The 24081-nt window shown below is 41.0% G+C and overlaps 1 protein-coding gene across 1 annotated transcript; it reads left to right on the top strand.

Annotated features, from left to right (window-relative positions):
* The first annotated feature begins 20603 nt into the window (after nt 1-20603).
* On the top strand, nt 20604-22727 carry lbx2 (ladybird homeobox 2). Its single transcript, XM_020452085.2, has 2 exons — nt 20604-21361; nt 22046-22727. The coding sequence occupies exons 1-2, from the start codon at nt 21037-21039 to the stop codon at nt 22504-22506; spliced, it is 786 nt and encodes a 261-aa protein (XP_020307674.1). The 5' UTR covers nt 20604-21036; the 3' UTR covers nt 22507-22727.
* The last annotated feature ends 1354 nt before the right edge of the window (nt 22728-24081 follow it).

The raw sequence follows: 24081 nt of genomic DNA, 5'->3' as shown, positions 1-24081 counted from the left end.
GAGATTAAAAAGTGAATTCGGACGGCACTTTATTAAAAGCCATGGTAATTACTTCAGAACGCGCTGTCACTGCCTCAATAAGAGAGACTTAATTTGGTTACAGGCGCATTGCATGTAATTACTGAAAATGAACAATGCCGTCTCTTACAGAATCCTATCCACATGGAATCCCCATCCCACACCTGATTCAATAAGGGGCCTTATGAAATGATGACTGCGATTTCACATAGTCTTTGACACAGCATTGTCTTTGGAAAAGATCTCATTGTATTACTGAAATGTTAGTTTGCCTACTTCATGTTTCATCATACATCTTTCCATTCTGGAATCTGACTCATATAAATTATACAAACATTTGCTGTGGTCTGCATAATTACAACACATTGTTACACAGTAGTTACACATTTAATACTGGTTTGCTATTTCGATTTGTGTAATTACAAATGCAGATATTTACATGCATTATATTACAATGTTGTTAGACTTTTTTTATATAGGTTTTAGTGGCACTCAATGTAAAGTCGTACTGGAATGGTAATCATGTTCATCTACACTGAGTGTATCAAACATTAGGAACACCCTCTTCCCCCTCAGAACAGCCTCAATTCGTCGGGGCATGAACTCTACACGGTGTCAAAAGCGTTCCACAGGGATGCTGGCCCATGAGTGCAATGCGTCCCACAGTTGTGCCAAGTTGGCTGGATGTCCTTTGTGTGGTGGATCATTCTTGATACACACTGGAAACTGTTGAGCGTGAATAATCCAGCAGCGTTGAAGTTCTTGACACAAACCAGTGCGCCTGCCACCTACTACCACACCCCGATCAAAGGCACGTAAATATTTTGTCTTGCCCATTCAGCCTCTGCATGGCACACATAAACAATTAATGTCTCAATTGACTCAAGGCTTAAAAATCCTTCTTTAACCTGTCTCCTCCCCTTCATCTACACTGATTGAAGTGGATTTAACAAGTGACATTAATAAGGGATCATAGTTTTCACCTGGATTCACCTGGTCAGTCCATGTTATGGAAAGAGCAGGTGTTCTTAATGTTTTGATGCTCTTGAAATGTAATATTTATATCTTGTAGGCTAGCATGCTCATTTTCATGAAACACACGACCAGAAGTCTACATGACCAAAAGTATATGGACACCTGCTCGTCGAACATCTCATTCCAAAATCATGGGCATTAATATGGAGTTGGTCCCCTCTTTGCTGCTATAACAGCCTCCACTCTTCTGGGAAGGCTTTCCACTAGATGTTGGAACATTGTGGCTGGGACTTGCTTCCATTCAGCTACAAAAGCATTAGTGAGGTCGGGCACTGATGTTGGGCGATTAGGCTTGGCTCGCAGTCGGCATTAAAATTCATACCAAACAAAAGTGTTCAATGGGGTTATGGTCAAGGCTTTGTGTAGGCCAGTCAAGTTCTTCCACACCAATCTCGACAAACCATTTCTGTATGGACCTCGCTTTGTACACGAGGGCATTGTCATGCTGAAACAGGAAAGGGCCTTCCTCAAACTGTTGCCACAAAGTTGGAAAAACAGAACCGTCTAGAATATCATTGTATGCTATAGCGTTGAGATTTCCTTTACAGTTGGCACTACGCATTTGGGCAGGTAGCGTTCTACTGGCATCTGTCAAACACAGATTCATCCATCGGACTCCCAGATGATGAAGCTTAATTCATCACTGCAGAGAACGCGTTTCCTCTGCTCCAGAGTCCAATGGCGGCAAGCTTTACACCACTCCAGCCCGAATGCTTGGCATTGCACATGGTGATCTTAGGCTTGTGTGCTGCTGCTCGGTCATGGAAATCCATTTCATGATGAACAGGTTTTGTGCTGACGTTGCTTCCAGAGGCAGTTTGGAACAGGGTAGTGAGTGCTGCAACCGAGGAATTACGCTCTAAGCGCTTTAGCACTGTGTGACCTACCACTTTACTCCTAGACATTGACCAGGACAGCTCTAGCAGGGCAGAAATTTGACAAACTGACTTGGTGGCATCCTATGACGATGTCATGTTGAAAGTCACTGAGCTCGTCAGTAAGGCCATTCTACATCCAATGTTGTTCTATGGAGATTGCATGGCCGTCTGCTCAATTTTAAACACCTGTCAGCAATGGGTGTGGCTTAAATAGCTGAATCCACAAATTTGAAGGGGTGTTCACATACTTTCGTATATAAAGTGGATTTCTCATTCTTGTTTTTTCAACACATTTTTCTGGAGGTCCCTGGTGATGTCACTCATTCAGTGTTCAAATCTTTTTCTGATTTAAACGTGAACTGTAATATGAATCAATGAACCCAGTTGCTCGTTGTGTGACCACCCATCGTGTCATAAATGGCATATTAGGCACTGGGCTTTTTCCCTCTACAGACACTACATCACAAAACTGAGGGAGTTGCTACCAGATGGTTAAGCAAACACATCGCCCAACTGCCCATTACTCAAATCCACTTAGCACCCCTTGTCAACATATCTTTCCCTCATCTGCTACTTCTCCTATCTTCTGTACATGGAGGGAGGGAACTAGAGAAAAAAAATGAAGAATATTAAGTATGTGGAATAAATTCTTGCTTGGTTTGTTTAATTTTAATCAGCAAGCCCACCCATCCCCAGCTGTCTCTCTCTTTCTGTCTCCCTCTCTACTTGTCTCCCTCTCTCTCTCTACCTCTCTCTCTCTCTCTCTCGCTCTACCTCTCTCTCTACCTCTCTACCTCTCTCTCTACCTCTCTCTCTACCTCTCTCTCTACCTCTCTCTCCCCCAGGTGTGTTGAAATGTGAGGGCGAGCTGCGAGACACCAGGCGCGTGTGAGGGTCACGGAGACAAAGCCCATATGGGCTGTCCAACCGGGGCCTTTTTGTGAGACCGCTCTGGAAGTCGCCCTGGACTCGGGGAAGGGGTTAAGAGTTGGGAGGTCGCGGGGTCATCCCATTTTCCTTTCCTTCTGCTTCAACCTCATGCTTAAAGCCTAAACGTCGTACTTGAGAGGGTGATTTATTATACATCGTCTTCTCCAGCTTGTCTGAAGGGAATTGCTCTTCTCACTTTAAAAGAACTCACAGGCATTTTTAATTGGGTTAAGATGCTTCGTTTGGGTTTCTCATCCTTTTAACTGTTTGTGTGAGAGTGCTATCTTAATCAAGACCATTCCAATGAGCTGAGTGAGAGATTGCGGAGGGAACGTTTGATATGGAATCTTTGCCATTCCTCTGCGTCTGTTAGCAGCAGTGTAGTGCGGGTGAAAAGTTGAGAGATAACTATTATCTCAGGCCCATAATAGTCAAAGGCATGGACACTTAAAGGGAATGCCACTGGTGACAGCCCAAATTGCATTTGGCTCTTGGAATGTGTAAAAGATGATTTTCAGACAGCAGAACATCAAACCCAGTTTAACTCCACCACTCCTGGGGGATGATGGGCACTGGGAAGGGTTGAGGGCTGACAGGCGTTAAAAGTAGAACCAGATTTTCTGTCCTTAAAACTTTCACTTAAAGGCACAATCTGTAATCTCAACAGCCTGACCCTGCCACTTTGTGCTCATGATTGAGCAAATGTTTTGTGTGGTTATGTGAGTAGGCCTATATTATTGTGTGAATTTCTGAGTACAGTATGTGTGAGTACAATAATGCATGTTTAAGTGTTAAATATGTTGTGTTTCAATATGCAAGCATATTTCCATTCTCACTTTCAACCACGAAAGATACTTTGTGCTTCAGTTTCCTTATAAGCTTATACGTGTAGAGTGGGTAACACCATTGCCGGCACCGCTGAGATATATTTTCATTTGAGCACTGACACATTGTGCAAGAGCATCAGGCGAGTGAGAGACATTAGAAGAAATGCTAGCTGGCTAATCTAGCTCTCTTGCCATTGACTTCACTGTCATTGTTGCAAACATTATGGCACAAGAGGGAGTGCTATATAATATGAGTTGAGGAGAGAGGGAAGCGTTCTTGGATGAAATTGAAGACTTCACCCGACTGAGGTTGTGACTTAGACCATGTAATGACAATGAAATGTTTACTGTTATTGTAAAGACAAACATTTGGCAGTACCCGCTGCCTTATTCCGTGCATTCTGATTTCATAAAGTTGCCCTGAAACGGGGGGGGGGGGGGGGGCAGAAGAAGTGGCTAGAAAAGCCAAAGCAACAAGGACATGGCCCGAACCTGTCGTACTCCGGAGTGATACAGCAGAGGTTCTCACAGAGTAGGATGTAATCTAAAGAGCGGGTATTTATCTCAAAGCCCAAATGCTGTCGCTGCTTAGATAGCACTGCCAATGTGCAATGAGGTAATTCCCTTGGCGTGTGGTTGATTGATTCATCCTGGCTGCAGTTCTTAACGGAGGCCTGCTGGACTGGTGGGGATGCAAGGGGTGAAAAAGAAAAGTTTCCACAGATATAGACATCCAAATGGGAGAAGGACCCAGCATGGGGTTCATACCGCTGGCCCATACACTGCATACCTGTGGGCCAAGGAGTGCTGCACACTTTTAAGTCTCAGACTCCCTACAGTCAGTTTTGATGTTTCCAAAACCAGCATGTGAAGGTTTGGTGTGTGCATGCATTAGTGTGTGTGTGTGTGTGTGTGTGTGTGTGTGTGTGTGTGTGTGTGTGTGTGTGTGTGTGTGTGTGTGTGTGTGTGTGTGTGTGTGTGTGTGTGTGTGTGTGTGTGTGTGTGTGTGTGTGTGTGTGTGTGTGTGTGTAGTCAGAGTATGATTACAGACGTCCACTCCATCTGATGGTTCTGTTACATATCAGGGACAAGGGGAAGGGAAGGAAGGCCGAACGCTGTGATTGGAAGAGTAAGTGTCTCACAGACGGAGTCAGGGAAGCATGCTAAGATGAGCTCAATGGGGGCCCCATTCCCTGTGATGACTCAGAGTTGGGTCTACTTTACTTTAATGTCTTTATCTATGATTAGACACTGTATTAATTAAGGGGGGGGTTGTATTGGTGTGCTTCTCTGAACTGGTCAGCCTCCATTGTAAGCTAATACCTTGTAAGAAATATCTAAATTGGCACAAATTCAATATTGTTTCATTTGTACATTCAAACTGGTTAATACGATCTCACATTATTTACATCAATATTGACAGGATCAAGATGAATTAGTTGTTGTTTTCCCCTACGACATTACTTGAAAGCAAATGCTTACTTACAGGGTAAATCTAAAGATTTTAAAGCCTTGCAGCACTATCCCATGTTATAGCCAGATATTGATTAAGCTGTTACTGTGTTGTGTTCAACCTAAATTAAATAATTGTGGGTAATTACACTATGGCTAATATGCTACTATTAAACTGAATGATCACTATCAACAACACCTCAAACCCCAAACGAATAGGTGGCGGAGAATACAAAATCAAAGGACAGGATTGTGACGGATTTGGAAAAGCTTTGTCTGACTTAGGGAGGGTGAAAACGCCTCTCTCCCAGAGTTTCTCCTTAGGGACATATATACACATGTCACAGTCTGACATTGCATCAATAACCCGTCATGTTATACCTAAAATAATTTAAGAGTTCCAATACAGAAGCTGAAGTATTGAGTCGGTCCTGAGCTGCTGTGATCAATGAGTCATGCTGAGAGACACCGCCATTAATGGAATGTGATTTCCTGAATCTAGTTAAAAATCTGTGGTTGTTTTACAGTATACTGCAGTTCTGACTTTGTAGTATCCCTGGAAATGTCACGACTTCCTCCGAAGTCGGTCCCTCTCCTTGTTCGGGCAACATTCGGCGGTCGATGTCACCGGTCTTCTAGCCATCGCTGATGCACCTTTCATTTTCCATTTGTTTTGTCTTGTCTTCCATCACACCTGGTTTCAATCCCATCAATTATATGCTGTGTATTTAACCCTCTGTTCCCCACATGTCCTTGTCCGGTATTGTTGATTGTAAGAGTTTGTGCATGTTATGTCTGACGTGCGAAGGGTTTTGTCCCATTGTATTTATTTATTTGTGTTTGTTCTCAGTGATTTTATTATTAAACTGCACCGTTGTAACATAGTTTTTGCTCTCCTGCGCCTGACTTCTCTGTCGCCAGTATGCACACATTACAGGAAAGCAAATCGCCTTTAAGTTATGCAATTGTTATGGTGCAGTGCTGATGCGTTTGTTTGGCAAAAAGTGCATTACAGAGTACAAGCCTGCCTGAATTAAAACATTAGGCATGGTCAGGAAGAATGGAGGATAGCGACTAATTCAGAAAACAAAAAGTTGGTCAATTACACCCTGCCTTCACTGGTGTGACATCAATAGGATCATGTAAGAGCATATTGGCCGTTTTATCGAATCTCTTACGTGTCTAAGTAAAGCTTCATTTACGAGTGCTTTCCCAAGTAAGGGGGTGACATTGCATGCACATAGTGTGTGTGTGTGTGTGTGTGCGTGCGTGCGTGCGTGCGTGCATGCGTGTGTGTGTGTGTGTGTTTGCGTGTGTGTGTGTGTGCAAGCGTGCAAGTGTATATATTGAGAACAAGGGAGAGAGCGGACAGGGAGAAGGGCCAGGCAGTGCTTTCACCGCAGCCCCGGCTAGTGAGACAGAACACGAGGGGCGGGAAATTGAGGTGCATTGATCTGTCCCCTGCCGTTTCTCCCTGAGCTCTTGAAATCATTAACCCCGCTGACACGAACAGTGGAAGCAACAACAGATTATCTTTTAGAGGTTAATTAAAAATAAAACCACAAGGAGCTAGGGCGGGGACGTCGCACACCAGGGACAAGCCCACAGACTTCCAAATGAGCACCAGTGTTGGCTCAGGCTGAAGTTAGCATACCCTCTTACCCAAGAGGAGGATACCCCATAGGAGAGATGGAGGTGTCTCCAAGATTCCCTCAACCTCTGCTCCATTTAGGATGTGGACTAAGCCCTAAAACCAATATGTTACTCCTACTCATGTCTTCTTCTGCAGATATGGAAGAAAGGTTCACTGAGTTTTTCCATACAAAAAGTGATTTTCTGCTACTTTTAGACTTAATAATAAATTATTAACTGGAGATGAAGAAATTAAATTGTTCTTTGATGAAGATATTGCATTTCACAGCACATCTCTCTGTCACTTTATACCTAACCAATACTTTGGATGTGGTCTATATTACAGTATGACATTAACTCGGGAGAAATTATGATGACGGAGACATTAGAAAAGCTCATATTGTTTGAAACGCAGTCAAAATGTCAATAGGATGGCAGACCAGTCTTTGCAATTAGATTTAAGAGCCATCTTCTGAATGAAACCTAAAAGTCTTCAAGCAATAACAGGAATATAGTTTGTTCTGTGATGTAAAGGTATGAATCAAAGTGAATGGAACGTTCTGGAACCGTGTCATTGGAACTCTTTGCCATATCTCTTTGACCAATCTATTGAAAATACTGATTATGTCCCCTCTTAAAGACATTTAACACCACAAAGTTTCTTAACACTTAATAATCCGTCATGTGTATGACTGAGACATAATTTACGAAGGCTCTGATATGATTACTTCAATGCGCTAGCATAAATAGTTTTATTAGATTGCTGCTGTTTGTACAGCGTAAACAGGTTACTTGTTTTTGGAATTCAAAAAATGTGGCATGACTCTCCTTTATTGTTCTGTATTGAGTAGCTTTATTGCTTTCGCTGGTCCTGGGTTACAGGGGAAATGATGCTCCCCCTGTCAGATTTCTGCAGTGCTGCACAGCCCTCAACTAGCAGGCCTCAAGGTAATTACAACTAGTCTGCTGACTCAGGCCACACACACAGACACTCACACACACGTGCATGCCCACCCTTACGCACAAACACACACAAACACACATCACACACATATGTGCATGCAAACACACACACATACACTTATATACAGTGTATATATATATGTGTACACACACACACACACACAAAGCTCTGGTTAAACTAATTGGATAATCTATCCTCCATTACTTTTTATTCTACTAATTAGTTGTTATAAAAAATGTAACTCCTGTAATATCCAAAGAATATATAGTCAATCTCCTACTGTATTAGTTGGTAAGATCGGTTAGATACTAGGTCAACTATAGGAGCCAAAGGATTTTTTTACTTTGCCATAAGGTTTCACTCTGAACGATCCCCCTAGGCTGAGTGCCTTGAGGAAATTGCCTTGTGCAAAGAGAAAGAAACAAATCATTTGTATACATCCTCCGCTGCCCTAATGCTCATCTCAGAGTTGTCACTTAGGGCAGGGATAGATGGGGTGCATTGTGGCTCTGACAGCGCTGGCTTTGTACATGATGAATGGGACCGTCAGACACGTTGACAGCTCTGTGTTCAATACATGTGGATACAATACTGTCTACTGTCTGCATCCCTTGACAAGCTGATGGGGTTTTGTCCTGATAATCTCCATTGCATGTATTCTCTCAGCTTCCTTATGGTGAGTGTGGTCACTGATGGATATATCACAGCCCTTGAGCACAGTGTCAAGAAGAAAAAAAAAATGAAAGGGCAATTTGTGATATCTGTCCAGAACTCAAAGTACCGGTTGACAATGAGAAATAGGCATAGTGCTACAGGCCAATAGTGCCACAATGTTCACACCTACCTTTACTTTTGCAGGGCTACTCCATTCTGGATTAATTGATTCAATTGCTTGTAATTAAAAACTGTCCTGAGTGCAGACCTGGGTGCTGCTTTGGTTCTATTGGCACCCTGCATAATAAGCAAGATACCAGACCTGTGGTAACCATTAGACATGGCCACAGACAAGGAGCATTTTTGTGCTTTACATTTACAGTACTTTAGTAGATGACCTGATGTAGAGCAACTTGCAGCAGTGAGTGTATACATTTTTCATACTGGTCCCCTGTGGGAATTGAACCCACAACCCTAGCATTGCAAGCACCATGCTCTACCACCTAAGCCACACAACACCTGCTGTTACATTTGGAAAATATGTATATCCCTATTTAAACTGAAGAGAATGAAACATTGAAACACTCATGGTGACTAGTGATGAGTTGGCTACATGCTCATTACTGCCCAGGGGCTATGCTAACCAAATACTAGGTAAGCATGAGGATGAAAGATCACATTACACAAGTTGAAAGGAACAAGGAGAATTGTATAAATTATTTGGGCATTTTAAGGATGCTAAATAAAAAAATTAATAAATATCCAGTGTTGCTAACTAAATAAACATCTTTACAACATTTCAGTAAAGCAATAATGTCTGTGTTGTGGTAAAAGTGTAGCCACTACACTTGTATGCAGTCTATCTAGTGTACGTTGGGGATCCAGGATTAGTAAATACTAATAAATTAATGCTACAACAACCATAAAATTAATAATCACACTCCAAAGAATCCCCTCCAAATCCAATTTCCAAATACGACAATCCCCTCCAGCAGTTCTTCAATTGACAAAGCTTTTTACTGTAATCCCAAATATTTGAACAAGTATCCTCATTGTTGACTCCTTAACTGCATGGAAATTTGCAATCCTCTTGTGCACCTTCCTTTTATATTTATCTTTTCTCTCCTTTCTCGTCTAGGACATTTGAACAAAACAGCACAAGGAGAAAATACTACTGGGTCAGGGAGGCCTGTCAGCAAAACGAATTAGAAACCTAGACTTTCCACTAGAACATACAGTATGTCTGTTTGTTACCTGGAACAGGGCATAGCTTGGACTGAAGGCTATTTTGGGCCTAAGGAAAGGTCTCTCGCCCTTGGGACATGCACAGTGTTCTCCGAGGAATCATCGCTTATGATTTTGACTGGGTGTGAGCCTATTTCCCAGTGACAAAGTAAGTTATGGGGAAGCTTGGGCCAAGACCTTCCTCGGTAGTTTCACTCCCTTGTTATTTATGTTGCCCAACTTCCTGTCCGTTTTAGATGGAGCCCGAGTAGAATAAAAGAGAAAGGGGAGTTTGTGCATTTTCAAAAATGACAAGCGAACATTGATGTGAAAGCCAGTTAGTAGTGTCAGTGATAGATAAGTAGGCTGGAATGAAATCTATACTGCCTTAGCAGTGTTTATGCAGTGGTGTTGTTAGCATAACTTCCTACACATGCCTCTTACTTTGAAAACTGGAAGCATCAATCTGCTAATTTTCCAGAACCGAAAACCATTCTAGCTTGTGGTTCTGCACCGGGGTTAAACCAGTGTCCATGATTGTTATTACTAGGTCATTTTCAGTAATGAGTAGAACATGTAATGTAATTTTCTTGTTTGCACACATAAAGTTAACACCCCCATTGACTTCCCAGTGGCTCATGCTGTGTTTTCGCTTTACAAATGTGTGGTGTTTAAAGGCTCTAGCAGGCTGGTTTTCAGTTATATTGATGCATTACTCTAAGTGGCCTATTAACCCTCTGATGTCCTGTGTTGTGTTAGGACTGGCCAGGTAGGCTGCAGAGTAACCCTTTGTTTTGGATGAAGACACTTATTAGTGCTCAGCCTCGCAGGGTGAAAGATGTTTCACAGGGGAGAGCATCGCTCTCCATGAAAGATGACTTACTTCCCGACATTAGATGTGTTTTTTTTTGTCTTTCTTTTGCAAGGCTAGCCTAAACCCAAAACCAGAGGGTATTACAGTTTTGGCTCACCCAAATGGCATGGGACGGGATACTTTGAAAAGCCGTACCAATGTCTTACATTGACATTTTATATTCTTTAGCATTGCTTATTTGTAATTTTCGTTGACCTAACTCATATGATCCATATGTTTATGAAAAGTAGACAACATTATTGACATAATTTCAAAGTCACAGGGTGGATATAACAAGTTATATTTGCACTATCTGTGCTTATGTGGTAATAATGCTGGTGGAACTAGTATACTATTCTTGATATTTGGACAACAGTAGTGTGCGTGCAGGTGCATGTGTGTGAGCGTCCCCACACAAATCTATGAGATACACTATATATACAAAAGTATGTGGACACCCCTTCAAATGAGTGGATTTGGCTATTTCAGCCACACCCATTGCTAACAGGTGTATAAAACCAAGCACACAGTCAAGCAATCTCCATAGACAAACATTTGCAGAAAAATTGCCCATACTGAAGAGCTCAGTGACTTTCAACATGGCACCGTCATAGGATGTTACCTTTCCAACAAGTCCATCAAATGTATTGTAAGTGCTGTGAGCCACCTGTAAGTGCTGTTATTGTGAAGTGGAAATGTCTAGGAGCAACACTCACTACCAAGCTCCCAGCTGCCTCTGGAAGCAACGTCAGCACAAGAACTGTTCGTCAGGAACTTCATGAAACGAGTTTCCATGGCCAAGCAGCCACACACAAGCCTAAAATCACCATGGGCAATGCCTAGTGTCGGCTGGAGCGGTGTAAAGCTTGCCCCCATTGGACTCTGGAGCAGCGGAAACGCATTCTCTGGAGTGATGAATTAAGTTTCACCATCTGGCAGTCCGACGGACGGAACTGGGTTTGGTGGATGCCAGGAGAACACTACCTGCCCGAATGCATAGAGCCAACTGTAAAGTTTGGTGGAGGAGGAATCATGGTCTGGGGCTGTTTTTCATGGTTCGGGCTAGGCCCCTTAGTTCCAGTGAACGGAAATCGTAATGTTACAGCATACAATGACATTCCAATTTTGTGGCAACAGTTTAGGGAATGCCCTTTCCTGTTTCAGCATGACAATGCCTCCGTGGACAAAGCAAGGTCCATAGAGAAATGGTTTGTCCAGATCAGTGTGGAAGAACTTGACTGGCCTGCACAGAGCCCTGACCTCAACCCCATCAAACACCTTTGGGATGAACTGGAATGCCGACTGCGAGCCAGGCCACCTCACTAATGCGAGCCACCTCACTAATGCGAGCCACCTCACTAATGCTCTTGTGGCTGAATGGAAAAAAGTCCACGTAGAAAATGTCCAACATCGAGTGGAAAGCCTTCCCAGAAGAGTGGAGGCTGTTATAACATCAAAAGGGGGGACCAACTCCATATTAATGCCCATGATTTTGGAATGAGATGTCCACATATTTTTGGTCATGTAGTGTACATGTCTTGGGAAAGTTTAAGTCTCAACGCTGGATATGTACTTATCCTAAATATTGTTTGACCTTCCCAGCGCCTGGCCATTACTCACCTCTGAGTCCTTCTCGCAGATGGATTTTTCGTTGCATTAATCCTCGAGATCAGGTGGGTTTTGTCAAAGTGTTAAACTTGAATACTTTGGGTCATTTATCTTTACGGCCAAACCCGGGGTCTGTCAGTGGCCAGACGAGCTATTTCCTCATTTGGTTTGGGAGCAAAGTGGCGCAGGAGTGCTCATGGCTTAATGAAATCCTGATGTGAGAAAGGGGAGATCTGCTTCAGGTCGTGGCACCGAACCATCTCAAGAAACTATACCTCTCTGGAGAGGTGGCTTCAGTTATTCATTTTTTCTTTCTCTTTTCAAGAACTACGACACTCTGCTCGTAAAATGTTGCACCGATGCACCCTCATTATCTCGGAACGTGTATTGGGACCCACCAGGTGCCCAAGTAGCCGTGGATAGAATTGCAAGTGATTAATTTGTTGACGGCTCCCATGGTACAGAGTGTACTCAGAGAAGCATTTATCTTCATTCACAAAAATATGTGCAGTGACACTGTGGATATGAGTCCCAGTTCAGTCCAAATTAATTATCGTCCAACAAAAAGAACAGATGTCACTAAAATGTACACACATTTCTGTTATGTTTTGAATCGGTAGTGTGCGTTACTATAGTTATGGAAATATGGAAGCTTTCCATGTGGGCATTCATTCAAATGTTTCTAATGACTGCCTTTCTGGCTTCTTGTTTGAAGAGTACCTTTCTGACTGTTTAGTTGTATTCACAGTTCCATGAGTCATATATTCCTAAGTAGTATTACTACACAGCAGTATTACTACAAGCAGCTTCAACTTTTCACTGTCCTTCTATTTTGTTTTCTTTGCGCATTACTTTCTACAGCTATGAACGGATAGAGTATATTTGGTATGTGATGTTGTTCTTGAGGCTGTGTATTTTCAATGTTACTTTTTCAATACTATGAGTTAGCTTAATCTTTAGCGCATCAACTTTGGGTTTTGGTCTCATGACCCAAACTTTAATCCTAACTGTAAACCTAGCAATAAATCTAATAAGTCCTAAACCTCAATAAATCCAATTATTTTGCTAAACGTCATTATGTAAGGTTGCGAGATCAAATCCCTGAGCCGACAAGGTAAAATCCATTGTTCTGCCCCTGAACAAGGCAGTTAACCCACTGTTCCTAGGCCGTCACTGTAAATAAGAATTTGTTCTTAACTGACTTGCCTAGTTAAATAAAGGTTCAGTAAATAACCAAATAAAACACGGCATGACCGTTTGTCCATGAGATCAGGTAGGCTTTATCTTGGGGTCAATTGACCAATCTGAGCTCTTCCAATTATGAGTCTGCTCCTGTGCTGAGGTTGTGAGCACGTCTCAGTTTAACATTCTAGTGTGAAATAGGCACATAACACCTACTGCATCTGTCATGTGTTTGCCTTTTACATTTAAGTCCCTCTTATCCAGAGCAACTGACAATCAGTGCAGACAAAATAAGGTTAACAACATCTAATTTGTTAACAACATCGATACACAGCTTTATCTACATTGAATATAATAATGAATGATTAACTCCAAAGATCATGGAAATAAGTTGTGTTTTTTGGGGGGGGAGGACAAAACCGTATATCCTAATTCATTCAGTTTTGGCATTAATATTTGTTTAATTGAACTTAGTTTAGTTTATCAATGTATGGTTATTTATCAATGTATGGATCATTATGGATCATTTCAAATGCAACAAATAGAAATGATCTTTATGGACGACAACATAGTTCTGCACATCGTCCATACAGGATAATGCTACATTATTTTGTGAGCAATACTGTACATGAGAAAACAAAACCCTGAAAATGGAATCAGACCATGGTTGCTCACACCACATCTAACCAATAATAAATGGCTTGGGCTCAACCGCTCCATATCTTCTCATCAGTTGGCGTCCATTTGGGGGGACAGTGTGGTTCTTCCCTTTGATCTGTCCCACTTCTCTCTGTATTAGTCTACTGGTGCCATGTTCAAAGGCAAACATCCATCAAGATCACTCTGTGTGTGTGTGTGTGTGTGTGTGTGTGTGTGTGTGTGTGTGTGTGTGTGTGTGTGTGTGTGTGTGTGTGTGTGTGTGTGTGTGTGTGTGTGTGTGTGTGTGTGTGTGTGTGTGTGTGTGTGTGTGTGTGTGTGTGTGTGTGTGTGTGTGTGTGTGTGTGTTATTGAAAAATGAAATCTGTAATTGTGGGTACAATATGTTACAGTACACAGTGAATACTGAATAGAGCCAATGTCCACCCTTTAGATTGAAGTGATTCCACATGTAGTTAATTGATTAAGAACATTCTACTACAGTGTATTGAGTGGAGACATCAAATTCAGACCATCTTCTGGAACTCACAGGTGTCATCCGGAAGAAAAGAACAACCAATGTATGGGCTATGAATTTATCAAAAGTAAAATAAAAAGTATTATAATTAAGCAATAAGGCCCGAGTAGGTGTGGTATATGGCCAATATACCACGCCCGAGTGTTGTTTCTAGGCACGAGCATTGCGGAGTGCCTGGACACAGCCCTTAGCTGTGGTATATTGGCCATATACCACAAACTCCAGAGGTGCCTTATTGCTATTATAAACTGGTTACCAACGTAACTAGAGCAGTAAAAATAAATGTTTTGTCATACCCCTGGTATATGGTCTGATATACCAAAGCTGTCAGCCAATCAGCATTCAGGGCTCGAACCACCCAGTTTATAATAACTGATGTTAATGTCATTATAATATAATTATATAATAACAATTATAATAATAATAATAATAACAACAATAATAGTTTAGGCCTATAATCAGCTATTTACAAAATATGAATACATTTCAAAGTGTTTGTCTTTGCAGTAGGACTTGTACAGTTAGCTCAGTCTAACCTATTAGTCGTGTTTGACATTATAGTTCGTTTTAAAGGTGCTTAAATTGTTTCTGATCATTACAGGCTAATAAAGCCTATTATGGCCCACGGTGCAGATACATGTACTAATGCAATGTAATCTTCGTTAAGCCCTTCTGGTCGGGCGCTTGGCCTCCCACATCCTTCTTTATGATCTTAAATGGACTCCAATGGAGCATTACTGTCGAACAACACCGCTTCCCGGGGGGTTTCAAGTTCTGAACGGCGAGAGAAAATCAACTGTGCAAAGGTGATAGGGCTGCGAAGCGGTTTGGCCCTGCGCGTTTGGGGTTCCGCGTTTGGAAATCTAAACATTTGTCAACCAAGTGGCTGAAGGGAGAGAAAAAACAACAGGTACTAAACACCGTGGAATATGACACTGTCAAAGGCAATGCGCAATGTAACAGCCTAAGCACCTAAAGGCCGACGTTTACGATTGCTGTTGTTTTAGATGCTTAAGGGTGCTTGAAACCGGGATTCATGTTCTTCTCTCCATCCCTACACGCGTCAAACCCACTCACGCACGCCTACAGAGAGAATGGATGGAGATATTTTGTCTCCAAGATTACGCGTCCACCTTGCCTGTCATGTACGCGCGCACTCACAAACCTCCACTTTCTCCCTCCCCATTTTCACACACACACACGCGCGCGCGCACACACGCACACTGCAGGGAGTTATTCTTGCGCTCACTCACTTTTTCTCTTATTCAGGGGTGGTGATGATGTGTTGTTTACTAGGGTGATGATGTGTTGTTTACTAGGGTTATCGTTAGAACGCACGAGCAACTCAAGATCACATACACCCGAACTATTGACAGTAGTGTTTCCTTGAAAATGCATCATTGCTTAAAACGATCGCTGCGTTCAATAAAGCTTGTTTAGGCCTTACATGTTTCGGCCGGTGCAGAGAAAATTAGGGCAGTCAATAATGATGTTAGATAACATTGCACAAAAAAATAAATAATATATAGGCCTACTACCATTTGAAGGGAAATCACCTGTATTTCGCTCTCTTGTTACGTTGGTCAACCTTTATTCCAGTAGTGACAGAATGTTGTGAATGACTGCATTATCATTAGTAGGCCTACCATTATTTTTCTTGTTGAAAATTATAATAATATCAATAATTTGAATAATACAAATAATATACTTTTCTATTTACAGTTTACAATTGAAAATGTTGGTTATGAATTGTTATGCCTATAAAATAATGATTGAATGAGGAGGTGAAAGCCCACAATATCACAAGGATTATTTCGTCTTCATTACTGCTTCATTGTGTAGCATCTTATAAAGCCCAAACCCATTTGTAATCAAAATGGTTGACTACTGATATTTTGTCAACGTTATACAATTTGATCAATGCAAGCACTTTATGGACACACTAGGACTAAGGTAATGTCATTAGAAGGCATATACATTGAAGTCACTACCCTCCTCCCCGACACCACATCAGTTTATTGTACTGAAGATTTGAACCTCGGTCATAACGCAGCGTTAGGACTGTTGTAAATTCAGGGCCTGCATAGACAAATATCTTATGTTTCAACCCTGTATGCCCAGAAAATCACAGGACCTATAGGGATACAATGGGGACCAACACAACTGTTGCGAACTCAGCAAGCCCTCTATTTCACAACATGTATACACCACTCTCATGTGTCACCATAACTCCCACGTTAATGTGAGTGTTCCTGTATCATGTTATATTTAATTTGTTAGTACAGCTGTTTTGTTTTGCAACAGGAGTCAGTAACGATTATAGCAAGAAGGTGATGAATAAACCATAATAGGTCTAGCTACCTTAAGGATATTGAGATGTGTCACTCGACACAGTAGTATTGCATTGGGCGCGCCACGTTTCAAACATTTTTGTAAAGCCCAAATAATATTGCCGATGAGAGATTATCCGTCTATAATAATTGTATTTAAATCATGGACAGAGACCAACAGAGAAAACGTAGAAATGACCGAATCAATGCACCTGCATATGTTATGCTTTAGCACAATTTGGTAGAACTACAGTATGTTTCTCCGGTTTTACTAGTTTATTGGACGTACCGGGCCAGGGTACTTTTATCATTGCTCGAATATCTTCAAAGCATCAAGACAAACCATGCAGTGCAGCCTAAATCATCAGAAAATCAACATTCACAACCAACTGTTTATGTTTGCAGTTATTCCAAAAGCCAGTTCTAGACTATTGGCGATGATATTTTGATAGTCTGAATACGCCTTTCCAATAGCCAGCCCCAACAAATCTTCACTGTACCAGGAAAACTGAAAGGCCATGAGCAATATGTGACCTACCCGGGGACCATGCAGCTCTGGGAAAGGGGACTGACTGACTGGAGATAGAGCTTTGGCGAATATAAAACACAACTCCCAGAAGAGTTAATGATTGATGATGTCAGGTGTTCTGTTTCTAATTAACGGTTAAATTAAGCCAAAGAAAACCTTTCGAATTAGCACTGCTCCGCTTGAGACCGTAAAGATCATTGGAAACATGTTTGGAAAAGAGATATCGGTGGACTTATCTTTAGAACTATCAATGCTTGCCGCGTTTGAGGGAAATATAACACTCCATTCATTCCATCGCTCCATGGCTCGTTTGCCCTCCGCTGTGTTCTTGATGGGCGTAGAGTGCAGCTGTATCTCTTTCTGAAAGAACCCTATGATATCAATACCAACGTTACATTCTGCGTTTTTTCCTGAATAGGCCGAAACTATGAATTGCACCAAGTCTGTTGGCATAAATGTAAATATTTTTCATCAAGACAATATTAGCCTATGACATCAATAAGCATGGGTGGTTCGTTTCCATTTCCAAGTTCACCTGTATATAGAAACATATGTTATGTTAAAGGCTACTGCGATTGTAAAAGGTTAGCAAGGGTTATTTTCCAGGTAGAGTTGAAAAATAATAACACGTGGAGAAGAACAGTATTGTAATAAAATCATTGCAACCAAATAGCCCTGCTAAACGGGATCCTTGGGACCTCCATACCCCCATTGAAGTTGACACTTTAAATGGTTACGGTAAGGGTTAAGTAAGGGTTAAGTAAGGGTTGTGGTTATGGTTGAGGTTAGGGGTTAAGGTTGGGTTCAGGGTTAGGGACGTCCCAAAGATAGTACTGACCACAACCAAATTGTAAAAAATAAAAAATAAAATGAAATTGTTGATCAGCAACAATACATTGGTTTATAGTTATCAAGCTGTAGTTTAAAAAATATATAAATTCGATGGATGGCCTAGGCCTATAATTCTATTGAACTCGTCATTAGATTAAGCATCACATTAATGACGTTAGTGTGATAGGCCTACAGATGTGTGTTTTTTTACGAGGAAGAAAATTTTCATTTTACAAGGCCCAATCGACGCATCTAGCTGAGGGAGACTGTACCTCCATTGTATTGTATAGCCAAAACCACTTTGAAATGTTATAACCTCAAATGTTGTTTGTAGTCAACAGAGCCCTTCGACTGAATTATACATATTTAATCGGAAAACCTCCCTCTCAATATTGCTAAATGACATCCAAGACAGCGGGTCTCCATCCAAGCTAATAGAATCTCGTGCTGTTTTATAACTCCTATGCTATTTGGCTTGGTTTCGTCCCTACACGAATGTCACCATATGGGGTTCTTGGCACGAACAATATGGTGTTTCTGCAAGGTTCTATTCACTGTTAAGGGTTCATGTAAGAAAGACATTTATCATTTCAGTCGATTATTACAACGCAATGAAATAATCGCAACATTGGACATTAACAATAGTGTACCTCGGGTTTGAAATAGATAGTTGATGTTGTTGACACGCACGGTCTTACGCATCTTACATCTTTCTACCACACTGCTGAGAGAGCACGGTGTTAATTTGCTTAGTAAAATACATTATAAATAATCCTCCAACACTTTGTAAACATGTCAATCGAATGTTTTTATTAGAAAAAAAATATGGTGAAAAGCATTATATTCATATGCTGATATTGTCCTATTTCATTTAGGATATTTCCCTTTTTGCGATTAGCCTAATAGGGTACAAATATGCATTTTATGATAGCCTACGTGTGCACCATAAACAATGAAATGGAGCTGGTTTAAAAAACATGTAATACAAATTGTAAACATTTTTCTCAATATATTATATTTGAATAGGCTAAACGAAAATACAAACAACATTTCGCTATGTGCATGCAGATCAAATTCCTTTCGAAGCACATTGCTTATTTTGTAATTGCAATTATTGAAACATATAGCATGCAACATAGCATGATGGGTATTTTCATACATCAGATTGCCGTTAAACCCATTTCAAAAATCTTTGTAACGAACTATTAATGCGTGCATATTCTACAACATGTGTTATTGTGTCAAATGAAGTAGGCCTAATAGTCTGCTCAATGGATAAACAACACACACAACCAACCTGATCCTCGATGCTTTCGAACTGGCCCCTTTTTCATTCTCTGATCTACTCTCTTACATGGTACAGCCCGGACATCATCAGAATTTGAATTCACATCATTAACGATGGGGAGAGAATGGCAGCGTGACAACTCTTCTGTGTCTCGTCTCTTTACCTGCAAGCTAAACAGATCACATAAAGTATTGTCACTGGCCACGGCGTCAGATTTATCAGCATGTTATTCTAGGACATTTTATGGAACATTATAGTGTAACTCAACACTGTCCTACAATGCACTATTTATCTCCTAATCATTCCCAGGTTGTCTATTTAGCTTGCTATACGGTTACAGGAGATAAAAGTAGGCTGCAGCCATTGTTTTGTAAAGCACCGATAGCTGTTGTTCAAAAAAAGGATAAAGGTTTCAAGGGTTAACGGTTTATCTTAGTGGTTCCTCTGACAAAAGATCCAAAACTATAAGCTCACGACAGGAAGGATAATGCATGTCTATGCTTTGTTCTTGAAACTTAATTGGCATGCTAAAATGTCATGTTAATAATTATGTGGGCTTACTTTTGTATAGTTCTAAGAAAACAATTATGTTGATAATGTAGTAATAACATATACAGTCCTGCCTATCAAAATAGTAATGCATTCAATAAATATTAGTAATATTAGACATTAGTAGCCTAATAATAATGCACATTTGTCACATTGTAAAAGTCATTTTACTGCATTTGAGTTACCTGCGTTAGCTTACTATATTGCATAATTGAAAATTAGACTAACCGTGCAGTGAGCAGTTTGATGTTGCCTACCCTGTTCAAGCTTTTGGGGTTGCTAGCACTCACATTATCCACCAATCCTTTTGTCTCCGAATCATAAGTGCCTTCAAATCTCTCGTATCATTTTGTATGATTAAGCTACAAGGGTGCCAATAGTGCCGTTTCTTTTTATATCACTCAATTAGGCCTACTGTGTACCATAATAATACAGAGTTGACCATTATACACAAGAATGCTTATGGCATTGTTTAAATGAACATCAACTCCCTTTCCAGAGGAATACACGGATAGCATGTTGCCTGTGGGAAGGAGGGGCGGAAGATACATGAACATTTCAAGCCATCTCCCGCTCCTCAAACATCCCCAACATTGCTGAGGCGAAACTCCTCCTCTTCTCGCGTCCAATTAATTATAATGGTCTGGCCCTTTAAGACGCAGCAGCGGGTCAGCAAGTAGTGTAGCTAGTGTTTCTCTAATTGAACTTCGCCCAATCAACAATAACTCGTTAGCGGTTGCTTGCTTTTTCTTGTTCCTTGAGACAGCTTATTCCTTGCAGGGAATCGCCCCCAGCCAGTACAGTTATACTTTCTAAAGATCTCCATGGAACTTCGCAGAGGAACTGTCTCTCTCTGCAAGGAAATACGATTTGGTTGCCTGTGAAACTGCAACCTACGCCCGAACCATGGTTATTTTGGAGAAACATTTTAGAAAAGTGTAGTTGCATAATTCGACTGAAAGTGCTAAAAAAGTGGGCTGCGAAGAAGACGACAATTGAAGGAAACACTTGTGGACGTTTGAACGACCATTTGAATGAAATAATCAGTCTTTGTCAGCAGTAATTCCTTGGGACTGCAATGACCTCCAGTAAAGACATGAAGGCAGGCTCGGTGTTGCAGTCCAGCGGTGAGGAGAGGAGACGGGGTCCATTGGACCAGCTTCCACCCCCGGCCAACTCAAACAAGCCTCTGACGCCGTTCAGCATTGAGGATATCCTAAGCAAACCCTCTGTGAAAAAGTCAGTTGCAAATCTTTGTCCGCCGAGAGTTATTGAAAAAGTGTCCGGCTCAAATGCAGCAAGGAACGGTATTAGCACTCCCTCTTCGCCGTTATGCGCTCTGGAGGAACTAGCCAGCAAAACATTTAAAGGTCTGGAAGTCAGCGTTATACAAGCAGCTGAAGGTAATGATTCATATTCAATATTGACATAACGTTTTAATATTTACATTTACAGATTCAGTGAGTGATTGTATTGCCTAAGCATGCATAATCATCGAAATAGCCATTGGTGATAACCTATCGTGTCAACTGTTATCAAACGTTTACAGTGAGTGTGGTTCTAAAGGCATTGCAATATGTGTCAAGCTATTGCCAAGCCTATTCTGTGTGATGTTATCTATCCCTGGCTATTATTTCATAGTTTAATTTTATTTGTGCGATACTTAACAGTAGGCTATAAGGAAACCTGCCATTTATTGGGGTGGAAAAGGAGGCCTCGAAACTGACATGTTCTATTGTGCTTCCTGGTTTAAAATGTAATTAACCTTTTATAGGTTGTTTTATTGGGTAGCATGTTGTTTATTTCAATCCTGATATTGATAAATATTTTAATCCTAATGGTGCATGGACAGTGTAAAACATGAATCTGTTATTCGTTGCATATTGTCTCTATAGAATGCTGTACGCAAGTTATTACCAAACCATACCCAAATAATAACAATTGTTTGCAACTGCTTTACATATTCGATAAAACAAGACTTCAATTACAACGCTGCTGATTCTATCATGGAACACTTTAGGACACTTGTAGACATATTGTTCTGATATTGTTTTGGAAAGTGACTCTGTATTTCCGTTTCCCTAAAGGCCGTGAGCATGTAAACGCCTTTGGACAGAGGCAAACCTCAAAAAAGAGGAGAAAGTCCCGGACAGCTTTCACCAACCATCAGATATATGAACTTGAGAAGCGCTTTTTGTACCAGAAATACCTGTCTCCGGCCGATCGAGACCAGATAGCTCAGCAACTGGGGCTAACCAACGCTCAGGTCATCACCTGGTTTCAGAACAGACGGGCCAAGCTCAAGAGAGACTTGGAAGAGATGAAAGCAGACGTGGAGTCGCTCAAAAAAGTCCCACCACAAACCCTGCAAAAGCTAGTCAACATGGAAGACATTGACGACCTGCAAGGAAGCTCTGGAGCAATATCCCCTAGCATCTCCCCGTCGTCACAGGGACACGGAGCATTTCCTCAGTCCCCCTCCTCATCCAGAGACCAAACCACGGACGAATTCTCAGAGGAGGACGAAGAGATTGAGGTGGACGATTGACAGTAGGCCCATGTTTTAAGAAAGCGCATTTTTCAAAACTTTTGCACGGATATTGACGTTGATAGCAGTTAAACTTAAAAGGAAAGTTTTCTTTCTCCTCTTCTCCATCTTAATTACATTAATGGGACTGTAAAAGCCTTCTAGATGTCCCCGTTTCAATTTCACCCATTTATTTGAGGAATACATATTTATTTCAATAGGTAATGAAACATACTTAGTGTTAAAGTACACGATCAAGACTGCAAAGTGTGTGTTTTTCTTCTCTATGTATCTTTTTTTTTGGGGGGGGTGCAATTTTTTAACTATTCATCCGTTTTCAGCTGCTAAAGGACATTAAAGATTTTCAACTCGAATGTCCCCAAGTTCAGATCCAATTGTAAATTTTAAAATGCCCATGTAAGTGGAACGTAGGATCAATCTTGATGTACATTTTATTTATAAAAAAAACAGTGTTTCCAAGCAATAGCAGTCATGTAAAAATTCATTATCAATATCCAGTAAAACATATGCCAAAACTTTTACACGCTATACGTTCTGTATATAAATTAAATAACGAATGCCTAATTTTATTGTACCATTCTATTTAATCAATAATATGTAAATAAAGGGTATGATATTTCATGATATTATCTGCAATTACCTCTGTCTCGATGTGTATTGGTTTAGTCTACAGTTTGTGACATAACACAATGGCAAGGCAACATTTTATTATCGTGAACATTTATCTAGAATTGAATATTGTTTTCGTTATGGTAACATCAAAATATTGGTTATTACACGTGATTTCAACATCTGAATATCCTTCTGTTGATTGAAGGCCTACTGCTCTTTGTGTGGAAAGTGGCTTTCTGCGTAAAGTTGCACAATTAGCGGCAGTTAAACAAGCTCTTCCTTTTTACTCCCTTCCTGACAGTTGTCACAAGTTGGTAAGGACCCGGGGCGGCAGAAAAGAATGTTGCGACTACTCCACTGCCATATGGTTTAAGAATGGTCTTTAACACGAAGTGGTCAACATGATTGATTAGGTTAACTCGCCTTACCGTACATAAACAGTTTTTACTGAGCCGGTAGCAATAATGGCACGCATCTGCGTCTCTAAAAATGGGTGTGTTTTGGAAAAACGACCATGAATAGCAATTGATTAGCATGGGGTTCCTAATGAATACATCTCAATAGGAGTCTCAATAGGAGGCAGTGGAAATAGGAGGGTTGTTGCCTTTCTCCCCCGCATCCTTGCTGTTCTAACTGCAGTCTGCATGAATATCTCTCCGCACATTTGTAACACTAGTAACCAGATCAAGGGAGTTTCTTCAGAGTTTCTTCAGACAGTGCACACAATTGCTGTAATTACACAATTGGTGTAATCGCTTGGAATCGTTGTGGTTGAAAAGTCAACTAGATTTTTATAGGTGCATTGTGGAGTGACTCAGCCAGACCTTGCCAGATAGGCCTACAGGTTTTTTTTCTAGGTTAGGGTAAAGAACAGTGTGACCCACAACGCGATATAAGGCATCTGATTCACTGCTTGCCTCATCACACACATCACAATATTTTGAAAGGGAAACTATTTAGCAG

The sequence above is a fragment of the Oncorhynchus kisutch genome, linkage group LG19, assembly GCF_002021735.2.
Source record: "Oncorhynchus kisutch isolate 150728-3 linkage group LG19, Okis_V2, whole genome shotgun sequence".
NCBI lineage: Eukaryota > Metazoa > Chordata > Actinopteri > Salmoniformes > Salmonidae > Oncorhynchus > Oncorhynchus kisutch.
The sequence above is the reverse complement of the archived record's forward strand: the minus strand, read 5'-3'. Positions and strand labels throughout refer to the sequence as shown.

Bases quoted from the DNA above. Each gene is read 5' to 3' on its own strand.
- lbx2 (XM_020452085.2), top strand. From the start codon at position 21,037: ATGACCTCCAGTAAAGACATGAAGGCAGGCTCGGTGTTGCAGTCCAGC. The intron at 21,362-22,045 runs GTAATGATTCAT...GTTTCCCTAAAG, and splicing joins CGTTATACAAGCAGCTGAAG to GCCGTGAGCATGTAAACGCC.